This window comes from Zonotrichia albicollis, chromosome 12 (genome assembly GCF_047830755.1).
Source record: "Zonotrichia albicollis isolate bZonAlb1 chromosome 12, bZonAlb1.hap1, whole genome shotgun sequence".
Taxonomy (NCBI): Eukaryota; Metazoa; Chordata; class Aves; order Passeriformes; family Passerellidae; genus Zonotrichia; species Zonotrichia albicollis.
In genome coordinates, this window is record NC_133830.1 from 17,168,835 (window position 1) to 17,191,928 (window position 23,094).

At 54.8% G+C, this 23,094-nt stretch overlaps 2 protein-coding genes and 1 long non-coding RNA gene across 3 annotated transcripts; all 3 read left to right on the forward strand.

Annotated features, from left to right (window-relative positions):
- The first annotated feature begins 4,438 nt into the window (after nt 1-4,438).
- Nucleotides 4,439-6,627, forward strand: LOC141730690 (E3 ubiquitin-protein ligase PHF7-like). Its single transcript, XM_074550231.1, is given in 6 exon segments — nt 4,439-4,481; nt 4,806-4,897; nt 4,983-5,482; nt 5,559-5,734; nt 5,737-5,917; nt 6,132-6,627. Coding segments are annotated over 6 exon segments (1,110 nt in total). The 3' UTR covers nt 6,250-6,627.
- An 843-nt stretch (nt 6,628-7,470) lies between these two features.
- On the forward strand, nt 7,471-9,749 carry LOC141730683 (uncharacterized). The gene is made up of 3 exons (XR_012582301.1): nt 7,471-7,776; nt 8,127-8,455; nt 9,355-9,749. It is a non-coding gene; the product is annotated as an uncharacterized LOC141730683 (long non-coding RNA).
- A 3,156-nt stretch (nt 9,750-12,905) lies between these two features.
- Nucleotides 12,906-22,734, forward strand: LOC141730691 (E3 ubiquitin-protein ligase PHF7-like). Its single transcript, XM_074550232.1, is given in 7 exon segments — nt 12,906-12,987; nt 20,478-20,588; nt 20,913-21,004; nt 21,090-21,589; nt 21,666-21,841; nt 21,844-22,024; nt 22,239-22,734. Coding segments are annotated over 7 exon segments (1,260 nt in total). The 3' UTR covers nt 22,357-22,734.
- Nucleotides 22,735-23,094: the final 360 nt, after the last annotated feature.

Sequence of the window (23,094 nt, forward strand, 5' to 3'; positions counted from 1 at the left end):
ACTTTAAAAGATGAGGATAGCACTACAAAAAAGGATTAATACAACATAACTTTCCAACATAACACATATAGTATTAATTTTAATATTTGCGAAAAGCCAATCATATAATATGCATTTTTCACACCTTCTCTTCTCCTTCTTCTTCTCAAAATATATTGTAAACCTGACTAAAAAAACTAGTTAGAGCCACGGTCAGTGCCTTATTCTGAAAACTCACAGCTGGCTAACAGGTTTAGTGCCTTACAGGGCAGGATTGAGGCCCTGGAACTGGAGGGACAGACAAGTGATGAAGTGGGCAAAAGTCCTCCTGCAATCGAGGGGCACCTAGGGCAAGTCAGGCAACACCATGCATGGTGACCACCTCTGTTCCAAGGGAAGGCAGGGTCCTTGCAGGCCTTCCCAAAAGCATCTCAAGGGAAGGTTTCCATCTGCCCTGCCCTGTTTGCTTGACTTCAGCTGAATCTTTCTCTCTCTGAAAGACAGGAAGCTCAAGTGTGTTGGGAGAATACTGTGAGCATTGGCAGAGGTGAACGGTCAGGAATCCAGAGGCTTGTGCAACTCTCTTCCATAGAGAGTCCCTTGTTGTATATTTCCAACAAAGCAGAGCTTAAGTGGCAAGTCAGCGATTGGGGAAATACAGCACTGAGACAATAAAGCTGTAACATGCCTTGTTTTGAGAGGGACATTAAGACAACAAATGTTCAAACAGCATGTACTGAGAAGATGAAGAAGAAAACCTAATTTTTCTAAGGTTTTCTAATGTTTATTTTATTCTCTGTGCCTTTTGAAGATTGCCTATATCCTATTTTCATTGTTTTCTTTTTTCCTGTCTTGAGAATGAATTTTGCATTCTGGATATTTCAAGTCACAGACATAAGAAAAGTTCCATATTGTTTGACAATCATGAAAAGGTAAGTTTAGAGGTAACATCCATTGTCTTTGATGATTGGATCAGAATCAATTTTAAATACCCTTGTATGTTCTGCTCATATGCAAAGATGCTAGATTGATCTTGGAAGAGCATTAAACCAAGAAACAATTACTTCAAAACCTCGGGAGGTGGCTGCCATGGTGAATTCCCTTAAGTGTCACAGCCCCAGTCCTGCTCCATGGCCGGTTTCCCTGAGGGCTGACAGCCCCAGCCCCGCTCCATGGCCGGTTTCCCTGAGGTGTCACGGCCCCGGCCCCGCTCCATGGCCGGTTTCCCTGAGGGCTGACAGCCCCAGCCCCGCTCCATGGCCGGTTTCCCTGAGGTGTCACGGCCCCGGCCCCGCTCCATGGCCGGTTTCCCTGAGGGCTGACAGCCCCAGCCCCGCTCCATGGCCGGTTTCCCTGAGGGCTGACAGCCCCGGCCCCGCTCCATGGCCGGGTTTTCTGGTCACTTTGAGGTGCTGTTCCTCTCTCTCTGTGGAGAAAGTAGAGGCCAGGGAGCTTGCAGAGCAGGCCCAGAGCCATGAGGGCTCTGCTCCCTGCTCAGCCCTGTGTGAGCTCTGCTCCTTCCCACTTTCTCTCCCCATTGTCAGATTGCACTGACACTCGGCCTGAGCCCAGCATTCCCTTTTGGGGCCAAGAGAAATCTCTGCTCCTGCCTCTGTCACAGGGTGCTTTGCCAGCAGGTCAGGGAAGGAGACAGCCACGGAGAGAGGCATGAGCAGTGGAGGAAAGCCAACATCACTGCAGTCTTGCAAAATGGCACCAAGAAGGAGCCAGGAAACTGCAGGCCCATCAGCCTCAGCCCCACCCCCAGAAAGGTGACAGAACAGCTCCTCTTGGATGCCATCTCTAAGCCTGTGGAATAACAGGAATGGAAACCATGCTTGACCACTCCATAGGCACCTGTGCTGCAGTGACTGGCTGGGCTTGTGAGGGGAGAGCAGTGGCTGTTGTCAGCTGGGACTTCAGCAAGGCTTTGTCCCTGCCTCCCATAACAGGCCCCTGAGGCAGCTCAGGGACAGTGGGGCAGAGAAGTGGACAGGGGAGCTCCAAACTCAGGTAGCTGTGAGCTCAGGGGCCGTGCTGGGCCCAGCCTTGTTTGCCTTATTCCCCAGGGACCCGGCAGAAGGGAAGGAGCGCTCCCTCAGCGTTTGCTGATGGGACGGAACTGGGAGCAGGGCCTGAGGCACCACAAGGCTCTGCTGCCCTTCAGTGAGACCTGGACAGGCTCAAGAGTTGAGCAGAGAGGAACCTAATGAAATTGCACTGGGAAAAGCCTCTAGAAGAGCTTCAGGCTTTGTAATTACCAGGCAGCAGAAGTGTTTTAGTAAAGTGGAATCTATAACCTTGTCTTGTAATGTCCAGTGAGGGAAACCACTGCTTCTCTGTATGTTATAGGACCAGTTGCTTGTGTGTATGTCAAGAAAATCTTTGAGAGAAACATGAAAGAATTCAGAAACTTCCCCTGATATTATTTTGGATTTTCATGTATTTCTGGAATTCCGGGTGAAGTGTAAGGATGCCAAAAGGAAAGTGAAAGCAAACCAATAAATCTTTAAAAACTCAGAAGCCTCTCCTGTGTGTTCCTTAAAGAAGTTGCCAAACAAAGTCACTTTTGCAATCCTTTGAAAGATCTTATAGGACAAAGCATTGGCCAAAAGTGCTGCCCTGTGTTTCTGAAGAGCAGCAAGCATTTTGTGTTGATGCAAGGCCTGTACCAGGGTTTGGGTTTTTGTGTGTGTATGCTTTGAATGTGAGTCTTTGCAGGACTATTAATAATTAGACCATGTACTGAAGAGAACATGTTACTGTGTTGTGCTGTCCAGTGCTGAAGAGGGTTGAGACAGAGCAGGTAGCTCTGTGTCTGTGTGTAACTTGCATGAGCAGCACGGGAGCAGTGCCCAGGGCCTGGAGAAGCAAACGGGTTCGCGGTGCTGAGGACAGGGTGCCCAGAGCTCGGGATTGTCCGGCCAAGCTCTTCTGGCTCCTTGTGCTTGGAGCCCTGGCCGGGAGCCCTGCAGAGCCCCGGGCGCAGCTTCCCAACTTCCCCCTCTGCCTCCTCCCTGCCTCCAGGGTAAAGGCACTCCCTGGCATTGCACTGGCTGTGCCTCCCTCCTAGAGCCGTGAAGGGATCCTTTCCCAGCCAAGGTGGCTCTCCCGTGGAGACAGGAAAATGGACAAACTCCTGCTGCCCCAGCATCAGGCAGGTGCAGGGTGTCCCTGCCTGTCAGCCCCTGCCCTGCTTCCCAGAGATGCCACTGATTGTTCTAGAAGTCATGGATCTGGATTTCCAGGAGCATGTTTGCAAAGACACGAAAGAGAAAAATTGACAGGAATTGTCTGTGCTTCTCTTCCTGAGATTTTTCCAATGTATTTTCTAGTAGGAAAGCATGGACCAAACTGGCAAAGTTAATGTAATGTAGGAAAAGCATCCTCCTGTATTTGACTTGAGTGGAGGACAGTTGCAATCTCTCCTGTCAAATGTTCACAGAAAATTCTCAATGCATTTTGTGTCTTTCGACTGAGTCTGTATAAAAGATGACGATTCTCAGAAGCTGAATACTAATTTTTCCATTTCTATGAAATGTGAAAGTTGTTAGTTCATAGGATGACAGATAACTGAGGTCTGGCGGCAGCTGTGGTGGTGTCCAGGTTTATCTCCAGTACCCAATGGTGATCAGCAGCAGCATCAAAGCAGGTTCATCTTAGTTTTCTGCAGACAGGTCTTGAGGAAAACATCAGTTCACCTAGAGCAGGGTTTGAATCCCTGCAGTGCAGGTGACTCCGCACCGGCTCTCTGGGCCACCGCCTGCCAGGGGCAGGAGCAGAGATTTCCCTTGGCCGGGGCCGGAGCCCTGGCGTGGCAGTGCCTGAACAGCACCTCCCTGCCTACAGTGCTACCCTGGATGGCTGCCCCAGGGCCTGGCATTTGACCCTGCACTTGCTGCAGGAGTCCCGGCCCTGCTTCCACCCTGAGCAAACGCTCGGAGCCATCTCAGAAGCTCAGTGCCCGAGGGGGCCGCCACAAGTGGTTGCCAGGGACCTGAGGCCATGGCTGCCCCGATTTTGGGTACACCGGCTCTGATGTCAGAGTGGCCATTGTGACCTGTGCCACCAAGGCCACAAAAGGGGACGCTGGGCTCAGGCCGAGTGTCAGTGCGACCTGACAACGGGAGGAGAAGGTAAGGCGAGGACGTGGCTGCCCAGGGACCAGAGGGGCCCCACACCTCGGGGCTCTGGGCCTGTGCTGCAGCCTCACCTGCCTCTCCCTTCCCAGAATCAGCGGAGGAACAGCCAGGACTCTGCAGTGTTCCTCAACGCGACGACGGGAGGAGAAAGCAAACGGGAGCAGGGCTCACGCAGGCCTGAGCAGGGAGTAGAGCCTCGTGGCTCTGGGCCTGTTCTGCAAACTCCCCCCCCCCTTCTTTCTCCCACAGACAGAGAGTACCTGCACCTCGAAGCGACAACGTCCCTCCAGGGCAGAGACGCAGGACAGACAGCCGCCATGTCTGAGAGCAAGCAGGAGGGCCCTGGAGCCAAGGAGCCAGGTGAGGGCAAAGCAGCCCTGTGACAGCCTGGCCCAGGGGCTCTTGTGGCAGCTGGCAGCGTGGGGATCAGAGCAGAGGCAGGGGGAGGCAGGAGCTGCTCGGCCATGCCGGGGCTGGGAGCCTCCTTCCTGCCCAAGTGGGGCCCAGCTGGGCCAGGGGGCAGCTCCTGGGACAGCCGTGCCCACAATGGCCCCTGCTCTGCAAGGCCTCCAGCCCTGCCCATCAGCCAGGCAGGGACAGAGCAGCCTTGGGGCCGATGCTGCTGCAGGCTCAGAGTCCCACAGAGCTGCTCATGCCCGGTGCCATTGGCTCTGTCCCCTGCAGCCTGCATGCTGTGTCGCCGTGCCGAGGCTGACCCGGACATGTGCGGTGACAAAGTGCACAAGGGTGGGCTCTGTGCCCACAGGTTCTGCATGGTGAGTGGCTCCGGGCGCTCCCTCCACCATTGCAATGGGCAGCTCCTGCCACCCTCTCCTCATCAGCTCCTCTCCTTGCCTGCAGCTCTTCGCAACTCTACTCTTTCGGGATCAGAACCGCCACGTTGGACTGATGGGCTTTCTCCCTCGAGATGTCCTGATTGCAGTGCGGCGGGCAGCACAGAAGGTGAGCAGGGAGATTTGTGCCTGGCGAGGTTTGCCAGAGCTTAGCCCAGACAGCAGGAAAGAAAGGCCGGCCCGACAGCCGGGACAAAGTCTGGCTCCAGGAGCTCTGGAACAGAGGCCCTGGCACAGGAGCCTCCCTCCTCCAGCAGGCGGCTCTGTGGGCTGGGAGCCGGCAGCGGCCACGTCCTGCGCCCTGCCCGGAGCCCTGCGGCTGCCCGGGGAGGCCTCGAGGCTGCTGCTGCTGCTGCTGATGCGGCTGCTTGGCTCTTTCCAGCGCTGCTGCGTCTGCGGCCAGAGCGGGGCAACCATCTTGTGCTGCGTGCCGGAGTGTGACAGATGGTTCCACCTGCCCTGCGCCAAGGAGGGCGGCTGTGTCAATGTATACTTTATTCCGTTCAGGTACCTCATCTCTCTTTATGGACACCCCTGGGGAATGGTCCGGCATTTCTCACTTTCCCCATCCATTTTCCTCCAGGTCCTTCTGCCCTGAGCACCGTCCAGAGCAGGAGGTGGAGGCGACTCCTGAGCCGGACACCGTTTGCCTCATCTGCCTGGAGCCTGTGGAGGACAGAATGACCTTCACAACCCTGGTGTGCCCAGCTTGCAAAAGGGCCTGGTTCCACAGGGACTGCATCCAGGTAGGAGCCCTCCCCTCAGCGCCGGGGCACAGCAGGTGCTCAGCAGCAGCAGCGGGGCCTCGCTCACCCTGCCTGTGTTTGCCCTGCAGGGACAGGCCTTGCGCGCTGGTGCTTTGTATTTCCAGTGCCCTCTGTGCAGAGACAGTGGGGAATTCCCTGTTGAAATGCTCATCTTGGGGATCCAAGTCCCCTTCAGGTTGGTGTCCTTCTGCCTGACCTACCAGGCAGGAGGGTGCAAGTGCTGTGCTGTGCCAGGTCCTGCCCCAGGAGCCCTGGCCCTGCCCTGTCCCATGAGTCTGGGCTTCAGCTTCACCCCCAACTTGGAAAAGCCCTGGAGAAACAGCTGGGACACCCTGGACCTCCATGAGGGAGAGCAGCAGAAATTCATCATCTCTTCCTTTCTCCATCAGAGACCCAGCATGGGAGGACAACGATGCCTTCGCAGATCTAGAAGTGAGGCACGGGCAGTGCAATGCCAGGGATTGCCTTTACCCTGGAGGCAGGGAGGAGGCAGAGGAACAGGGGTAAGTTGGGAAGCTGCACCTGGGGCTCTGCAGGGAACCTGTATCTCGGCAAGGGCTGTAAGCGGGAAGAACCAGAAGCGCTTGGCCAGACAACCACGTGCTGGTACACTTTGTTCTCAGCGCTATGAGCTTGTTTGCCTCCCCAGGCCCTGGCAATTGCTCCTGTGCTCCTCCTGTGCTGCTGAGGGCACCCACAGGCGCTGCTCTGGCCTGACGAACAGCACACAGAGTTGGGAGTGCGACAGCTGTGCTGGGCTCGGAACATGTATGAGTCAAAGTCCCCGGTGTCCCTGGGCTGGGGGCAGTGCCCAGGCCGGGCTAGGCAGAGCGCAGCATCCACTGCTGGAGGGCTGGGGGCACTGCTCTGGCCTGGCCTGGCTGGGGCCTGGGCGATCTTTGACATTCCTGCTTGCCCTTACAGCCACCAGGGATGAGACAGAGCTCAATGGCCCCAGGCCGGCCAGAGAGTCAGGACTACAATCTGCTCATGGCTGGTCAGAATCTGAGGCCATCAGCCCCAGCTCCCACAGCTCTGTGCCGTTGGTGGTGGTTTCCCCGTCTCCATCTCCAGAGACGGGCAGCCACAGCAGGCCCCACCACGCAGCATGGCAGCAGGCGCTGCCATCTTCTTCACTGGACACCAGCAGCATCAGCAGATCAAGGGCAACACGCAGCACGTCCCCTGACCCTGAGGACAGGGTCCATTCCAGACGTGCTGGGCCCGGCCGCAGGCAAAGCTCCTCTCGCCGGCAAAGTCGTGCCCAGAGTCCACCTGTCCGGTCCAGGAGCCGCCGTGACGGGAGCAGCGGGACAGGGCCAAGGGCTGAGAGGCCCAAGCAAAGGGAGACACCGTCACGGACATCCTCCAGACGCAGGCGCTCCTGCCAGCAAGGCTGGGCCCAGAGCCCACCTGTCCGCTCCAGGAGTTGCCATGACAGGAACAGAGGGACAGGGCCAAGGACTGAGCGGCCCAGGCGAAGGGACACATGGCCAGGGCCATCCTCCGGACGCAGGCGCTCCCGCCAGCAAGGCTGGGCCCAGAGTCCACCTGTCCGCTCCAGGAGTGTCTGTGACAGGAGCAGTGGGACAGGGCCAAGGACTGAGCGGCCCAGGCGAAGGGACACATGGCCAGGGCCATCCCCCAGACGCAGGCGCTCCCGCCAGCAAGGCCGGGCCCAGAGTCCACCTGTCCGCTCCAGGAGTCGCCGTGGCTGCAGCAGCAGGACAAGGCCTAGGGCTGAGAGGCCCAGGCGAAGGGAGACATCATCGGGGACGCCCCCCAGACGCAGCCGCTCCCGCCAGCAGCGCCGGGCCTCGACTCAGACTCTGCGGTCCCGGAGTCGCCAGGACAGGAGCAGGAGGACAGCAGCGAGTGCTGAGAGGCCCAGGCGTAGAGGGACGTGGTCGGGGACATCCCGCAGGAGCAGCCGCTCCCACCAGCGACGTCGGACCTCAACTGGGACCTCCAACAGCAGCGCGTAGCGGCGTCATCTTTTCTTTCTAGGCCGTGTGTTCCGTGCCGGAAGTGAAGGTGAGAGTGGTCAGTGCAGGGACCCTGAGATGTGCAGCTCTGTGAGCAAACCCTATTAGCTCTTGATGTTTCTACTGGCAGGAAGAAGTCTGGGCTAAATACCTTGATTTCTGTGTAACGGTGTATTCAGTGAAAAGTCACTTAAGGATGTGGCTAATTAAAAAGGACTCTTGTTCCTGCCTTTACACTCCAAGCTCAGATGCGTCCCCACTGCTTACCCTTGATAATGAACCACTCCTTAATGGGCTTGGATATGCTTAGGGAGACATTCAGGGCAAGGTGGCTCTTAGGGAAGCTGTGTCTGAAAAGGACGTGTGCTGTGTTGCTAACCTTGAACAATCTCATTTCAGTAAAGCCAAAAAAAGAAGAAAGAGAGTGAGACACTGCCTCAAGTGTCTGAAGACAACTTCTACAGGATTGCTGCGGATTTGAAAGAGGCCTTTCAAAGAACAAGCCAGAATAGATGGTATTTCCTCCGTCTATTCTGGTTTGTTCTTTGAAAGACCTTCAAAGAACAAACCAGAATAGACTGAGAAAATACCCTGGGACAAAGAGCATGCACAGGACTCTGCCCCAGATGACCATTTGGGACCTTTGCCTGAGGACGACGCAGCTCAGGAGACGACTTCTTTCAAGTTTTCCTTCTTTGGAGGCACAGCGGCGTTGGGCATCAAAGAAGGTAACAGCAGAACCCTTCTAACAGTGCCATTGCTAAGGAAGAGCTCCTGGCAGGCACTGTAGGGCAATATGGTGTAAAGAAGGTCAGGATGCAGGGGATTTTCAGCAACAGAAGTCAGTAATTAGGCAGAAGCATTTTGATCTTCAGTTCTGCTTGCCAGGGTTGTGGTAGATTATTGAGAGGTGCCTCATGCTTGCATCTCAGGAATTCTGAAAGGCATGCTTTGAGAAGGCATTGGGGTTTTTGCTGAGGGGTGAAAAAGCTTGTTCTCATGCCCTGAATTCCTCAAACAGGGAAAAAGGTGACACACCAGTCATATCAAGTTTCATAGGACCTCACAAGGCTTTTAAGGAAATGTGCGTTAATGTAGAGGGAGGAGCAAAGTCCGAGAGCTGGCCCCAAGATCCATGAACATTCTGTTTGTTACTGAATTCTACTCTTGGACCTTTAGAAAAAGGAAATGGAATGACACATGACCATTGGGGTGTCCTAACCTTAGATAAAATGAGGCCGTCTGAAATGGAGATGAAACAACATTAACTCGAGTCCAAGTCATGTAGGAGAGAAAAGAAACCCCGTGAAGTTATCCCAAATATTAAAAAAACCCAACGCAACAGCACAAAAGAACGAGCCCCCCAGACTTGTGCTGAACTGAGAAGGCATTCAGTGTCTTCTGAATGCAATGAGAAATGTTTAAGAATACATAAGGGATCCCTGGAACAAAGTGGAAAATACTGGAGCCGAGATGTAGCTTAGAAAGTCTGGCAGGGTCAGATTCTGTCCTTCCTAAATCTCTCTTCTCCACTGTAAGTATTTCACGTGAAAGGAGGAATTTTTCCTGACGAGTAGAGGAATAATCTGGTTTTGGCTTTTTTTCTCTATTGGTGCTGTCATTGCAGAGCCTCACGCGCTTGGGACAATAAAGCCGGTAAAAGCCACATGGCAAGAGGACCCACGTTTCCAGGACAGCAGTTCTGAGGGTGACGATGAGCCTGAGATGACAGAAATCGAACAGGACCAAGAAGTGCAAGTTGCATTTCTCTTTGTTGTCTACTTGGCTGTAGTAGTTGGATGCTGTGGGAATATTAATAGCAGCACTCAGGGAATGGGAAAGTGACATTGCACACCTCTGAGCAATGAAAGTCATCTTGGAAAACCGTTGGTGCTGCACAGAGTCAAAACTCCCAGCAGCCCATTGGATGTGAATGTGAATATGGAAAGAAAGAGTAGAGCACAAGAAATTAACTCGGTCATTTTGGTTTGACCAACTCCAAACTGAGTTTGGCCAAAAGCCCAAGACACAGTCAGTTTTCTCTTTTAAAAGAGGGTTTTCTAAAATAAAAAGCTCCATTCGGTTCCTAGGGAATAAAGCTTTTCAATGTACGCCATTTCACTGAAGCACTACAGGATTAACTTGTGTTCATGGAATTTGATAGTACAATTTGGGATGCTCAAATCCCTTTGTCCTTTTCTAGGTTTCTTTCTTTACCCCGCACAGAAAGTGCTAGAGTTTTTTTTTTCTTCTCCAAAGATGATGAACGCCTAAGAGGTATGAGAGAATTTCTTTACCCTCTTTTATATTTTTTTTCCTTTTAAACCCTTCCTGTAATTCAGTGAGGAGGAAAAAATGCTGCCTAGCTGTCAAAGTTTTCTAGTCAAAATTTGCCACCCTCACTTGTGATCCAAGTTGTGGCAGAATCCCGTGAGAAAGTCCTGGCAAAACAAAGGCCAAAACTTCTGGCTTTCTTTTCTTTCAGACAATTACCGAATAGGAATCTGGAATTTTAGAGTTTACCAAAAACATAGTCACTTGACAGGTTACGTAGACATTTTGGATCCTTTCAGGTATTTAAATCATCTTTGTCTTTTTCCTCTCTTTCTGCAGTTACCATTAGGAATGTTGAGTGTTCTTGTCAGCCACATATGTCCCTGTGGTTCTTTGTCCTAATGAATCTGGGGCTTTCTCTTCTGAATCCAGTGAATTTTGTATTTAGAAACAAAGAAAACAACATCCAAAGGAAACATGCACAGTCCCCAAAACCTGCACAGGCCACCAAAACAATTGCTGGTTAGATTTTGTAGAATAGAGTCTTAAGCTTAAAGGATGTGCCTTCCATGAGATTGATTCCATAACTCTGCTGCAATGCACTGCTGTGTTCACACAGTTCCCGGCTTGCAATCTTCCAGGCAGCCTGATTGACAGGGTGTGTTGAAATGGGGAGCTCAGGCCTCAGCAGGCCTCAGTTCTGGGGGAAGAGGTGGCGTGCTGGTGCTGAGCTTCTAATGCAACAGCAGCAATTTCAGTGCAATTCAGATTGCAGCATGGTGAGGAAAAGTGCTGCTGCCTTTGATTGTTCTTAGCACAGCAGGCTGCAGTAGGGAACATTTCTGCTGGAGCCAAGGTGTGGTGGGGGCAGGAGAACAGGAAGGATGTGAAGAATTGATTTCTGATTTTAGTGCTGTGGTGGTTAAGATTGTTAGAAGCAGCAGCGCAATCACAAGTGTTTAAGGCTTTTAATTGGATGTTTCTTTTGTGCAGAGGATCCACAGTTATTTTGTAGATTAGTAGAAGCCAGTGAAGATAAAGAGGGTTGGGAAGACAGATGTAGATTACTGCTTGAGGTGAGTATGGAACATCTGTTCCCTGGTAAGTCTAGGTGAAAGCTGAGCATGGGGAGGGATTGCAGGTATGAATGTGCATGCAAAATTAAGTCATGACCTCAAGAGGAGCTTCAAATTTGTAATGAAGTGGGAAGAGAAGTTTTGTAGTGTAGCGGTGTGTATAACATCATGTTGTGTGGTCCAGTCAGGAACACCATTACATCTTTGTGTGTTACAGGAGCAGCTACTTAAGTGTATGTAAGGATAGTGAATGTAGAGACTTCTCTTCATAGTGGATTCAGGAACTTCTCTGAAGAATTTGTTAGATTTTCATTATTTTCTGGAACGCCAAAGGAAGCATTAGGATACCCTATAGGAAGTGCAAGCAGACCAATAAAGTTTTTACTGATTAGAAGTGAGTCAGGTTTGTTCCTTGAAAGTGTTGCCAAACAAGGTTACTGTGAAAATGCTTTCAAAGGTCTGACAGGGATCAATATCAGCAAAGGCTGTTAGGCCGTGTTTGGGAGCTGGGGCTGAGGCTCTGGTGCCCTGGGGAGCCACGGGAAGGCTCCAGGCCTGAGTGTGCGGCCAGGCCGGGGCCATTGAGCTGCAGCCCATCCCTGGTGGATGCAAGGGCAAGCAGGAATGCCAAGGGACCCCAGGGCCGGGCCAGGCCAGGCCAGAGCAGTGCCCCCAGCCCTCCAGGAGCGGATGGGCTCTGCCAAGCCCAGCCTGGGCACTGCCCCCGGCCCAGGGACAGGCGGGTGCTTTGCCCGAGGGCTGGGCCCAGAGCGGCAGAGCTGTCACAGCCCCAGCTGGATCAGGCCCGCGTGGAGCCCGGGAAGGGCCCGTGGGTGCCCTGGGTAGTGCTGGAGCAGCACAGGAGCAGTTGCCAGGGCCTGGGGAGGCACAGGGCTCAGCCTCGGCACGGCGACACAGCATGCAGTCTGCAGGGGACAGAGCCAATGGCACCGGGCATGAGCAGCTCTGTGGGGCTCTGAGCCTGCAGCGGCATCGGCCCCAAGGCTGCTCTGTCCCTGCCTGGCTGATGGGCAGGGCTGGAGGCCTTGCAGAGCAGGGGCCATTGTGGGCACGGCTGTCCCAGGAGCTGCCCCCTGGCCCAGCTGGGCCCCACTTGGGCAGGAAGGAGGCTCCCAGCCCCGGCATGGCCGAGCAGCTCCTGCCTCCCCCTGCCTCTGCTCTGATCCCCACGCTGCCTGCTGCCACAAGAGGCCCTGGGCCAGGCTGTCAGAGGGCTGCTTTGCCCTCACCTGGCTCCCTGGCACCAGCGCCCTCCTGAATTCTGTTAGACATGGCAGCTCTCTGTCCTGCGTCTCTGTCCTCGAGGCACGTTGTCGCTGCCAGGTGCAGGTACTCTCGGTCTAGGGGAGAAAGAAGGGAGGGAGGGGAGTTTGCAGGACAGGCCCAGAGCCGCTACCGGCTCCCAGCCCACAGAGCCGCCTGCTGGAGGAGGGAGGCTCCTGTGCCAGGGCCTCTGTTCCAGAGTTGCTGGGAGCCAGACTTTGTCCCGGCTGCTGGGCCGGCCTTTCTTTCCTGCTGTCTGGGCTAAGCTCTGGCAAACCTCGTGAGGCACAAATCTACCTCCTCACCTTCTGTGCCTCCCACCGCACCTCAATTAGCACATCTCGAGGGAGAAACTCCATCAGTCCAACGTGGGGGTTCCCTTGCCGAAATAGGAGAGTGGCGAAGAGCTGCAGGCAAGGGGAGGAGCTGATGAGGAGAGGGCGGCAGGAGCTGCCCATTGCAATGGTGGAGGGAGCACCTGGAGCCACTCACCATGCAGAACCTGTGGGCACAGAGCCCACCCTTGTGCACTTTGTCACCGCACATGTCCGGGTCAGCCTCGGCATGGCGACACAGCATGCAGGCTGCAGGGGACAGAGCCAATGGCACCAGGCACGAGCAGCTCTGTGGGGCTCTGAGCCTGCAGCAGCATCGGCCCCAAGGCTGCTCTGGCCCTGCCTGGCTGATGGGCAGGGCTGGAGGCCTTGCAGAGCAGGGGCCATTGTGGGCACGGCTGTCCCAGGAGCTGCCCCCTGGCCCAGCTGGGCCCCACTTGGGCAGGAAGGAGGCTCCCAGCCCCGGCATGGCCGAGCAGCTCCTGCCTCCCCCTGCCTCTGCTCTGATCCCCACGCTGCCTGCTGCCACAAGAGCCCCTGGGCCAGGCTGTCACAGGGCTGCTTTGCCCTCACCTGGCTCCCTGGCACCAGGGCCCTCCTGCTTGCTGTCTCACAGGGCAGCTGTCTGTCCCGAGTCCCTGTCCCTTGAATGATGTGGTCACTTTGAGGTGCTGATCCTCTCTGTCTATGTGAGCCCTGCTCCTGCCTGCCTTCTGCTCCCATCATTGCGCTGAGGAACACTGCAGTGTCCTCTGGCTGTTCCTCTGCTGATTGTGGGGAGAGGCAGGTGAGGCTGCAGCAGAGGCCCAGAGCCTCGAGGTTTGGTTCATGTTTTAACCTGCATGGATCTCCTTTAAACATAGGCGGAGAAGAAGGAGCAGGCATCTAAAATTGCTTCAGTCTCTACCTCAAAAAGAAATGTGTTTGTACCTACTACCAGCAGAAAACACCAGTTTTCCAACAGCCCATTCCTAAAAATTCGCCTTTCCATGGAACCAGCACGAACGCATCAGGGATCAGCATCCATTGGCAAAACGATGACTTCTTTTACTAACAACTTACTACAAAACTACTAAAAACCACAACACTACATTTACTAACTGATGGCTTCTAAGGAATCTAAGCACTCAACTCTCTTTATGAGGGGTATTTGAGGGACAACTGTAACAAATCCTGTGAATAAATTCATAGCACTGGACAAAGGAATACCTGACTGCTTTTTAAGTCTTTAATGTACTAGCAAAACTACACAGCTGAACCATTCTATTGTCAAAACTTTTAGAAGGTTTTTTCACCCTCATGTTTCTCTTGATAGACTTGAGATTATATAAATAATTAGATTCTGTTTCTTTTCAGTTTTCCCATTCATGCCCTGAGTATTTTGGTACAGCTTCATTTTCTTTTCAATTCTATGGTTTCCCTCTGGTGTTTTAAATCAGATGTTTTAATATTTTGCTATCTGTGGTGCAACTCTGTCGATTTACTGAAGAGGGCCAAGCAGAGCCTGTCTGCCGGCAGGTCCCAGAGATCGCTCCTTCGGGCGGCCCCGGGGCAGGAGCGGACCCGGCGCTGCCATGGCAGGGCTTCCCTCAGCTGTCGGAACTGCCAGCCCGGCTCTGTCATGGCCGGGCTCCCCTCAGCTGTCGGCACTGCCAGCCCGGCTCTGTCATGGCAGGGCTTCCCTCAGCTGTCGGCACTGCCACCCCGGCTCTGCCATGGCAGGGCTTCCCTCAGCTGTCGGCACTGCCAGCCCGGCTCCGCCATGGCCGGGCTTCCCTCAGCTGTCGGCACTGCCAGCCCGGCTCTGCCATGGCAGGGCTTCCCTCAGGTGTCGGAACTCCCAGCCCGGCTCTGCCATGGCAGGGCTTCCCTCAGCTGTCGGAACTCCAGCCCGGCTCTGCCATAGCAGGGCTTCCCTCAGCTGTCGGAACTCCAGCCCGGCTCTGCCATGGCAGGGCTCCCCTCAGCTGTCGGCACTGCCAGCCCGGCTCTGCCATAGCAGGGCTTCCCTCAGCTGTCGGCACTGCCAGCCCGGCTCCGCCATGGCAGGGCTCCCCTCAGCTGTCGGAACTGCCAGCCCGGCTCTGCCATGGCAGGGCTCCCCTCAGCTGTCGGAACTCCAGCCCGGCTCTGCCATTGCAGGGCTTCCCTCAGGTGTCGGCACTGCCAGCCCGGCTCTGCCATTGCAGGGCTTCTCTCAGGAGCTGGCTGTGCCAGCCCGGCTCTGCCAGGGACTCTGGCAGTGCCACGGCGCACGGCAGCTCTGGCACGGCAGCTCTGGCACTGCAGCCTCGGCCAGCAGGCAGCTCTGTGGGCTGGGACCCCGCTGCGGCCGCACGCTTCTCCCAGAGCCCGAGCAGCAAGCAGCTGCACGCTCCCAACACCGAGCCGGGAATGCGCCCAGGAACAGCGCGGGCTCGGCTCTGGGCACCAACCGCCCCGCCCCTCACACCCGCCCGCCCCTTCCCGCCCTCCGGCGCCGCCGCGCGCCGCCCGCGCTGTCATGGCGGCTCTCGCCCACAAGGCGGCGCCCTGAGCCCTGCAATGGCGCCGCCAACCTTCTGGCGCTCTGGAAGGCGCGGGCCTGGGCCCGTTGCAAACTGGGCCCTACGTCCCATTTCCTGAAGAAAACATATCCTGTCGGGCCTGGGCTTTACACCCTTCCAAGCCTGATCAACAGGAAGAGACGTTTAACCTGTGACACACATAGAAGCCTGCAAGCTCGAAGTGATGGCCAGGTGTTAGAAAAGCATAGTACTGGTTGCTAGAATTGTCTTCCAAGACTCAAGGCTGGGCACGTTTCACTGATCTCAAACCCAGAGGGAAGTTGACAAAGCTTGGGAAGAAGGATGCCCACTGATAGTGGACACAAATGATGGAGAATTTGACTTGTTCTAAAATTTTAAAAGTTTAATAGTAATAAATTAGTTATAAAAATAAGAATAAAAATTAGAGAAAAAATAATTTGGACAATTAGAGGTAGGACAATAAAGGACAATAAAGAAAGCAAAGAATTACAGATGTCTGGGTGCTCTGCTCTGCCTCAGAAGACACTTTGCTAACACAGGATTAACCCTTCAAAGTAATAGCCCGTTGCATATTCATATATCTCATCCATGATGCCAAAATTGTTTTCAAACAATGGGTGTTTTCTTGTTCTTGTCAACCCCCTTTTCATCTTGTAAATCAATTGTCTTGGTCCCTCAAAGTCTGGTTCTTCCTGAGGCGTTTTGGTGTCTTGTTACTGTTATCTTTCCATGAACTATTTAGAAAAAGTATCTTACAGCACAGAGTTTCTGTAGCCTACAACTATATTCACCACACTACTTTAAAAGATGAGGATAGCACTACAAAAAAGGATTAATACAACATAACTTTCCAACATAACACATATAGTATTAATTTTAATATTTGCGAAAAGCCAATCATATAATATGCATTTTTCACACCTTCTCTTCTCCTTCTTCTTCTCAAAATATATTGTAAACCTGACTAAAAAAACTAGTTAGAGCCACGGTCAGTGCCTTATTCTGAAAACTCACAGCTGGCTAACAGGTTTAGTGCCTTACAGGGCAGGATTGAGGCCCTGGAACTGGAGGGACAGACAAGTGATGAAGTGGGCAAAAGTCCTCCTGCAATCGAGGGGCACCTAGGGCAAGTCAGGCAACACCATGCATGGTGACCACCTCTGTTCCAAGGGAATGCAGGGTCCTTGCAGGCCTTCCCAAAAGCATCTCAAGGGAAGGTTTCCATCTGCCCTGCCCTGTTTGCTTGACTTCAGCTGAATCTTTCTCTCTCTGAAAGACAGGAAGCTCAAGTGTGTTGGGAGAATACTGTGAGCATTGGCAGAGGTGAACGGTCAGGAATCCAGAGGCTTGTGCAACTCTCTTCCATAGAGAGTCCCTTGTTGTATATTTCCAACAAAGCAGAGCTTAAGTGGCAAGTCAGCGATTGGGGAAATACAGCACTGAGACAATAAAGCTGTAACATGCCTTGTTTTGAGAGGGACATTAAGACAACAAATGTTCAAACAGCATGTACTGAGAAGATGAAGAAGAAAACCTAATTTTTCTAAGGTTTTCTAATGTTTATTTTCTTCTCTGTGCCTTTTGAAGATTGCCTATATCCTATTTTCATTGTTTTCTTTTTTCCTGTCTTGAGAATGAATTGTGCATTCTGGATATTTCAAGTCACAGACATAAGAAAAGTTCCATATTGTTTGACAATCATGAAAAGGTAAGTTTAGAGGTAACATCCATTGTCTTTGATGATTGGATCAGAATCAATTTTAAATACCCTTGTATGTTCTGCTCATATGCAAAGATGCTAGATTGATCTTGGAAGGGCATTAAACCAAGAAACAATTACTTCAAAACCTCGGGAGGTGGCTGCCATGGTGACTTCCCTTAAGTGTCACAGCCCCAGTCCTGCTCCATGGCCGGTTTCCCTGAGGGCTGACAGCCCCAGCCCCGCTCCATGGCCGGTTTCCCTGAGGTGTCACAGCCCCGGCCCCGCTCCATGGCCGGTTTCCCTGAGGGCTGACAGCCCCAGCCCCGCTCCATGGCCGGTTTCCCTGAGGTGTCACAGCCCCAGCCCCGCTCCATAGCCGGTTTCCCTGAGGTGTCACGGCCCCAGCCCCGCTCCATGGCCGGTTTCCCTGAGGTGTCACGGCCCCAGCCTCGCTCCATGGCCGGTTTCCCTGAGGTGTCACGGCCCCGGCCCCGCTCCATGGCCGGTTTCCCTGAGGGCTGACAGCCCCAGCCCCGCTCCATGGCCGGGTTTTCTGGTCACTTCGTGGTGCTGTTCCTCTCTCTCTGTGGAGAAAGTAGAGGCCAGGGAGCTTGCAGAGCAGGACCAGAGCCACGAGGGCTCTAGTCCCTGCTCAGCCCTGTGTGAGCTCTGCTCCTTCCCGCCTTCTCGCCCCGTTGTCAGATTGCACTGACACTCGGCCTGAGCCCAGCATTCCCTTTTGGGGCCAAGAGAAATCTCTGCTCCTGCCTCTGTCACAGGGTGCTTTGCCAGCAGGTCAGGGAAGGAGACAGCCACGGAGAGAGGCATGAGCAGTGGAGGAAAGCCAACATCACTGCAGTCTTGCAAAATGGCACCAAGAAGGAGCCAGGAAACTGCAGGCCCATCAGCCTCAGCCCCACCCCCAGAAAGGTGACAGAACAGCTCCTCTTGGATGCCATCTCTAAGCCTGTGGAATAACAGGAATGGAAACCATGCTTGACCACTCCATAGGCACCTGTGCTGCAGTGACTGGCTGGGCTTGTGAGGGGAGAGCAGTGGCTGTTGTCAGCTGGGACTTCAGCAAGGCTTTGTCCCTGCCTCCCATAACAGGCCCCTGAGGCAGCTCAGGGACAGTGGGGCAGAGAAGTGGACAGGGGAGCTCCAAACTCAGGTAGCTGTGAGCTCAGGGGCCGTGCTGGGCCCAGCCTTGTTTGCCTTATTCCCCAGGGACCCGGCAGAAGGGAAGGAGCGCTCCCTCAGCGTTTGCTGATGGGACGGAACTGGGAGCAGGGCCTGAGGCACCACAAGGCTCTGCTGCCCTTCAGTGAGACCTGGACAGGCTCAAGAGTTGAGCAGAGAGGAACCTAATGAAATTGCACTGGGAAAAGCCTCTAGAAGAGCTTCAGGCTTTGTAATTACCAGGCAGCAGAAGTGTTTTAGTAAAGTGGAATCTATAACCTTGTCTTGTAATGTCCAGTAAGGGAAACCACTGCTTCTCTGTATGTTATAGGACCAGTTGCTTGTGTGTATGTCAAGAAAATCTTTGAGAGAAACATGAAAGAATTCAGAAACTTCCCCTGATATTATTTTGGATTTTCATGTATTTCTGGAATTCCGGGTGAAGTGTAAGGATGCCAAAAGGAAAGTGAAAGCAAACCAATAAATCTTTAAAAACTCAGAAGCCTCTCCTGTGTGTTCCTTAAAGAAGTTGCCAAACAAAGTCACTTTTGCAATCCTTTGAAAGATCTTATAGGACAAAGCATTGGCCAAAAGTGCTGCCCTGTGTTTCTGAAGAGCAGCAAGCATTTTGTGTTGATGCAAGGCCTGTACCAGGGTTTGGGTTTTTGTGTGTGTATGCTTTGAATGTGAGTCTTTGCAGGACTATTAATAATTAGACCATGTACTGAAGAGAACATGTTACTGTGTTGTGCTGTCCAGTGCTGAAGAGGGTTGAGACAGAGCAGGTAGCTCTGTGTCTGTGTGTAACTTGCATGAGCAGCACGGGATTGTCCGGCCCAGGGCTTGGAGAAGCAAACGGGTTCGCGGTGCTGAGGACAGGGTGCCCAGAGCTCGGGATTGTCCGGCCAAGCTCTTCTGGCTCCTTGTGCTTGGAGCCCTGGCCGGGAGCCCTGCAGAGCCCCGGGCGCAGCTTCCCAACTTCCCCCTCTGCCTCCTCCCTGCCTCCAGGGTAAAGGCACTCCCTGGCATTGCACTGGCTGTGCCTCCCTCCTAGAGCCGTGAAGGGATCCTTTCCCAGCCAAGGTGGCTCTCCCGTGGAGACAGGAAAATGGACAAACTCCTGCTGCCCCAGCATCAGGCAGGTGCAGGGTGTCCCTGCCTGTCAGCCCCTGCCCTGCTTCCCAGAGATGCCACTGATTGTTCTAGAAGTCATGGATCTGGATTTCCAGGAGCATGTTTGCAAAGACACGAAAGAGAAAAATTGACAGGAATTGTCTGTGCTTCTCTTCCTGAGATTTTTCCAATGTATTTTCTAGTAGGAAAGCATGGACCAAACTGGCAAAGTTAATGTAATGTAGGAAAAGCATCCTCCTGTATTTGACTTGAGTGGAGGACAGTTGCAATCTCTCCTGTCAAATGTTCACAGAAAATTCTCAATGCATTTTGTGTCTTTCGACTGAGTCTGTATAAAAGATGACGATTCTCAGAAGCTGAATACTAATTTTTCCATTTCTATGAAATGTGAAAGTTGTTAGTTCATAGGATGACAGATAACTGAGGTCTGGCGGCAGCTGTGGTGGTGTCCAGGTTTATCTCCAGTACCCAATGGTGATCAGCAGCAGCATCAAAGCAGGTTCATCTTAGTTTTCTGCAGACAGGTCTTGAGGAAAACATCAGTTCACCTAGAGCAGGGTTTGAATCCCTGCAGTGCAGGTGACTCCGCACCGGCTCTCTGGGCCACCGCCTGCCAGGGGCAGGAGCAGAGATTTCCCTTGGCCGGGGCCGGAGCCCTGGCGTGGCAGTGCCTGAACAGCACCTCCCTGCCTACAGTGCTACCCTGGATGGCTGCCCCAGGGCCTGGCATTTGACCCTGCACTTGCTGCAGGAGTCCCGGCCCTGCTTCCACCCTGAGCAAACGCTCGGAGCCATCTCAGAAGCTCAGTGCCCGAGGGGGCCGCCACAAGTGGTTGCCAGGGACCTGAGGCCATGGCTGCCCCGATTTTGGGTACACCGGCTCTGATGTCAGAGTGGCCATTGTGACCTGTGCCACCAAGGCCACAAAAGGGGACGCTGGGCTCAGGCCGAGTGTCAGTGCGACCTGACAACGGGAGGAGAAGGTAAGGCGAGGACGTGGCTGCCCAGGGACCAGAGGGGCCCCACACCTCGGGGCTCTGGGCCTGTGCTGCAGCCTCACCTGCCTCTCCCTTCCCAGAATCAGCGGAGGAACAGCCAGGACTCTGCAGTGTTCCTCAACGCGACGACGGGAGGAGAAAGCGGACGGGAGCAGGGCTCACGCAGGCCTGAGCAGGGAGTAGAGCCTCGTGGCTCTGGGCCTGTTCTGCAAACTCCCCCCCCTCTTCTTTCTCCCACAGACAGAGAGTACCTGCACCTCGAAGCGACAACGTCCCTCCAGGGCAGAGACGCAGGACAGACAGCCGCCATGTCTGAGAGCAAGCAGGAGGGCCCTGGAGCCAAGGAGCCAGGTGAGGGCAAAGCAGCCCTGTGACAGCCTGGCCCAGGGGCTCTTGTGGCAGCTGGCAGCGTGGGGATCAGAGCAGAGGCAGGGGGAGGCAGGAGCTGCTCGGCCATGCCGGGGCTGGGAGCCTCCTTCCTGCCCAAGTGGGGCCCAGCTGGGCCAGGGGGCAGCTCCTGGGACAGCCGTGCCCACAATGGCCCCTGCTCTGCAAGGCCTCCAGCCCTGCCCATCAGCCAGGCAGGGACAGAGCAGCCTTGGGGCCGATGCTGCTGCAGGCTCAGAGTCCCACAGAGCTGCTCATGCCCGGTGCCATTGGCTCTGTCCCCTGCAGCCTGCATGCTGTGTCGCCGTGCCGAGGCTGACCCGGACATGTGCGGTGACAAAGTGCACAAGGGTGGGCTCTGTGCCCACAGGTTCTGCATGGTGAGTGGCTCCGGGCGCTCCCTCCACCATTGCAATGGGCAGCTCCTGCCACCCTCTCCTCATCAGCTCCTCTCCTTGCCTGCAGCTCTTCGCAACTCTACTCTTTCGGGATCAGAACCGCCACGTTGGACTGATGGGCTTTCTCCCTCGAGATGTCCTGATTGCAGTGCGGCGGGCAGCACAGAAGGTGAGCAGGGAGATTTGTGCCTGGCGAGGTTTGCCAGAGCTTAGCCCAGACAGCAGGAAAGAAAGGCCGGCCCGACAGCCGGGACAAAGTCTGGCTCCAGGAGCTCTGGAACAGAGGCCCTGGCACAGGAGCCTCCCTCCTCCAGCAGGCGGCTCTGTGGGCTGGGAGCCGGCAGCGGCCACGTCCTGCGCCCTGCCCGGAGCCCTGCGGCTGCCCGGGGAGGCCTCGAGGCTGCTGCTGCTGCTGCTGATGCGGCTGCTTGGCTCTTTCCAGCGCTGCTGCGTCTGCGGCCAGAGCGGGGCAACCATCTTGTGCTGCGTGCCGGAGTGTGACAGATGGTTCCACCTGCCCTGCGCCAAGGAGGGCGGCTGTGTCAATGTATACTTTATTCCGTTCAGGTACCTCATCTCTCTTTATGGACACCCCTGGGGAATGGTCCGGCATTTCTCACTTTCCCCATCCATTTTCCTCCAGGTCCTTCTGCCCTGAGCACCGTCCAGAGCAGGAGGTGGAGGCGACTCCTGAGCCGGACACCGTTTGCCTCATCTGCCTGGAGCCTGTGGAGGACAGAATGACCTTCACAACCCTGGTGTGCCCAGCTTGCAAAAGGGCCTGGTTCCACAGGGACTGCATCCAGGTAGGAGCCCTCCCCTCAGCGCCGGGGCACAGCAGGTGCTCAGCAGCAGCAGCGGGGCCTCGCTCACCCTGCCTGTGTTTGCCCTGCAGGGACAGGCCTTGCGCGCTGGTGCTTTGTATTTCCAGTGCCCTCTGTGCAGAGACAGTGGGGAATTCCCTGTTGAAATGCTCATCTTGGGGATCCAAGTCCCCTTCAGGTTGGTGTCCTTCTGCCTGACCTACCAGGCAGGAGGGTGCAAGTGCTGTGCTGTGCCAGGTCCTGCCCCAGGAGCCCTGGCCCTGCCCTGTCCCATGAGTCTGGGCTTCAGCTTCACCCCCAACTTGGAAAAGCCCTGGAGAAACAGCTGGGACACCCTGGACCTCCATGAGGGAGAGCAGCAGAAATTCATCATCTCTTCCTTTCTCCATCAGAGACCCAGCATGGGAGGACAACGATGCCTTCGCAGATCTAGAAGTGAGGCACGGGCAGTGCAATGCCAGGGATTGCCTTTACCCTGGAGGCAGGGAGGAGGCAGAGGAACAGGGGTAAGTTGGGAAGCTGCACCTGGGGCTCTGCAGGGAACCTGTATCTCGGCAAGGGCTGTAAGCGGGAAGAACCAGAAGCGCTTGGCCAGACAACCACGTGCTGGTACACTTTGTTCTCAGCGCTATGAGCTTGTTTGCCTCCCCAGGCCCTGGCAATTGCTCCTGTGCTCCTCCTGTGCTGCTGAGGGCACCCACAGGCGCTGCTCTGGCCTGACGAACAGCACACAGAGTTGGGAGTGCGACAGCTGTGCTGGGCTCGGAACATGTATGAGTCAAAGTCCCCGGTGTCCCTGGGCTGGGGGCAGTGCCCAGGCCGGGCTAGGCAGAGCGCAGCATCCACTGCTGGAGGGCTGGGGGCACTGCTCTGGCCTGGCCTGGCTGGGGCCTGGGCGATCTTTGACATTCCTGCTTGCCCTTACAGCCACCAGGGATGAGACAGAGCTCAATGGCCCCAGGCCGGCCAGAGAGTCAGGACTACAATCTGCTCATGGCTGGTCAGAATCTGAGGCCATCAGCCCCAGCTCCCACAGCTCTGTGCCGTTGGTGGTGGTTTCCCCGTCTCCATCTCCAGAGACGGGCAGCCACAGCAGGCCCCACCACGCAGCATGGCAGCAGGCGCTGCCATCTTCTTCACTGGACACCAGCAGCATCAGCAGATCAAGGGCAACACGCAGCACGTCCCCTGACCCTGAGGACAGGGTCCATTCCAGACGTGCTGGGCCCGGCCGCAGGCAAAGCTCCT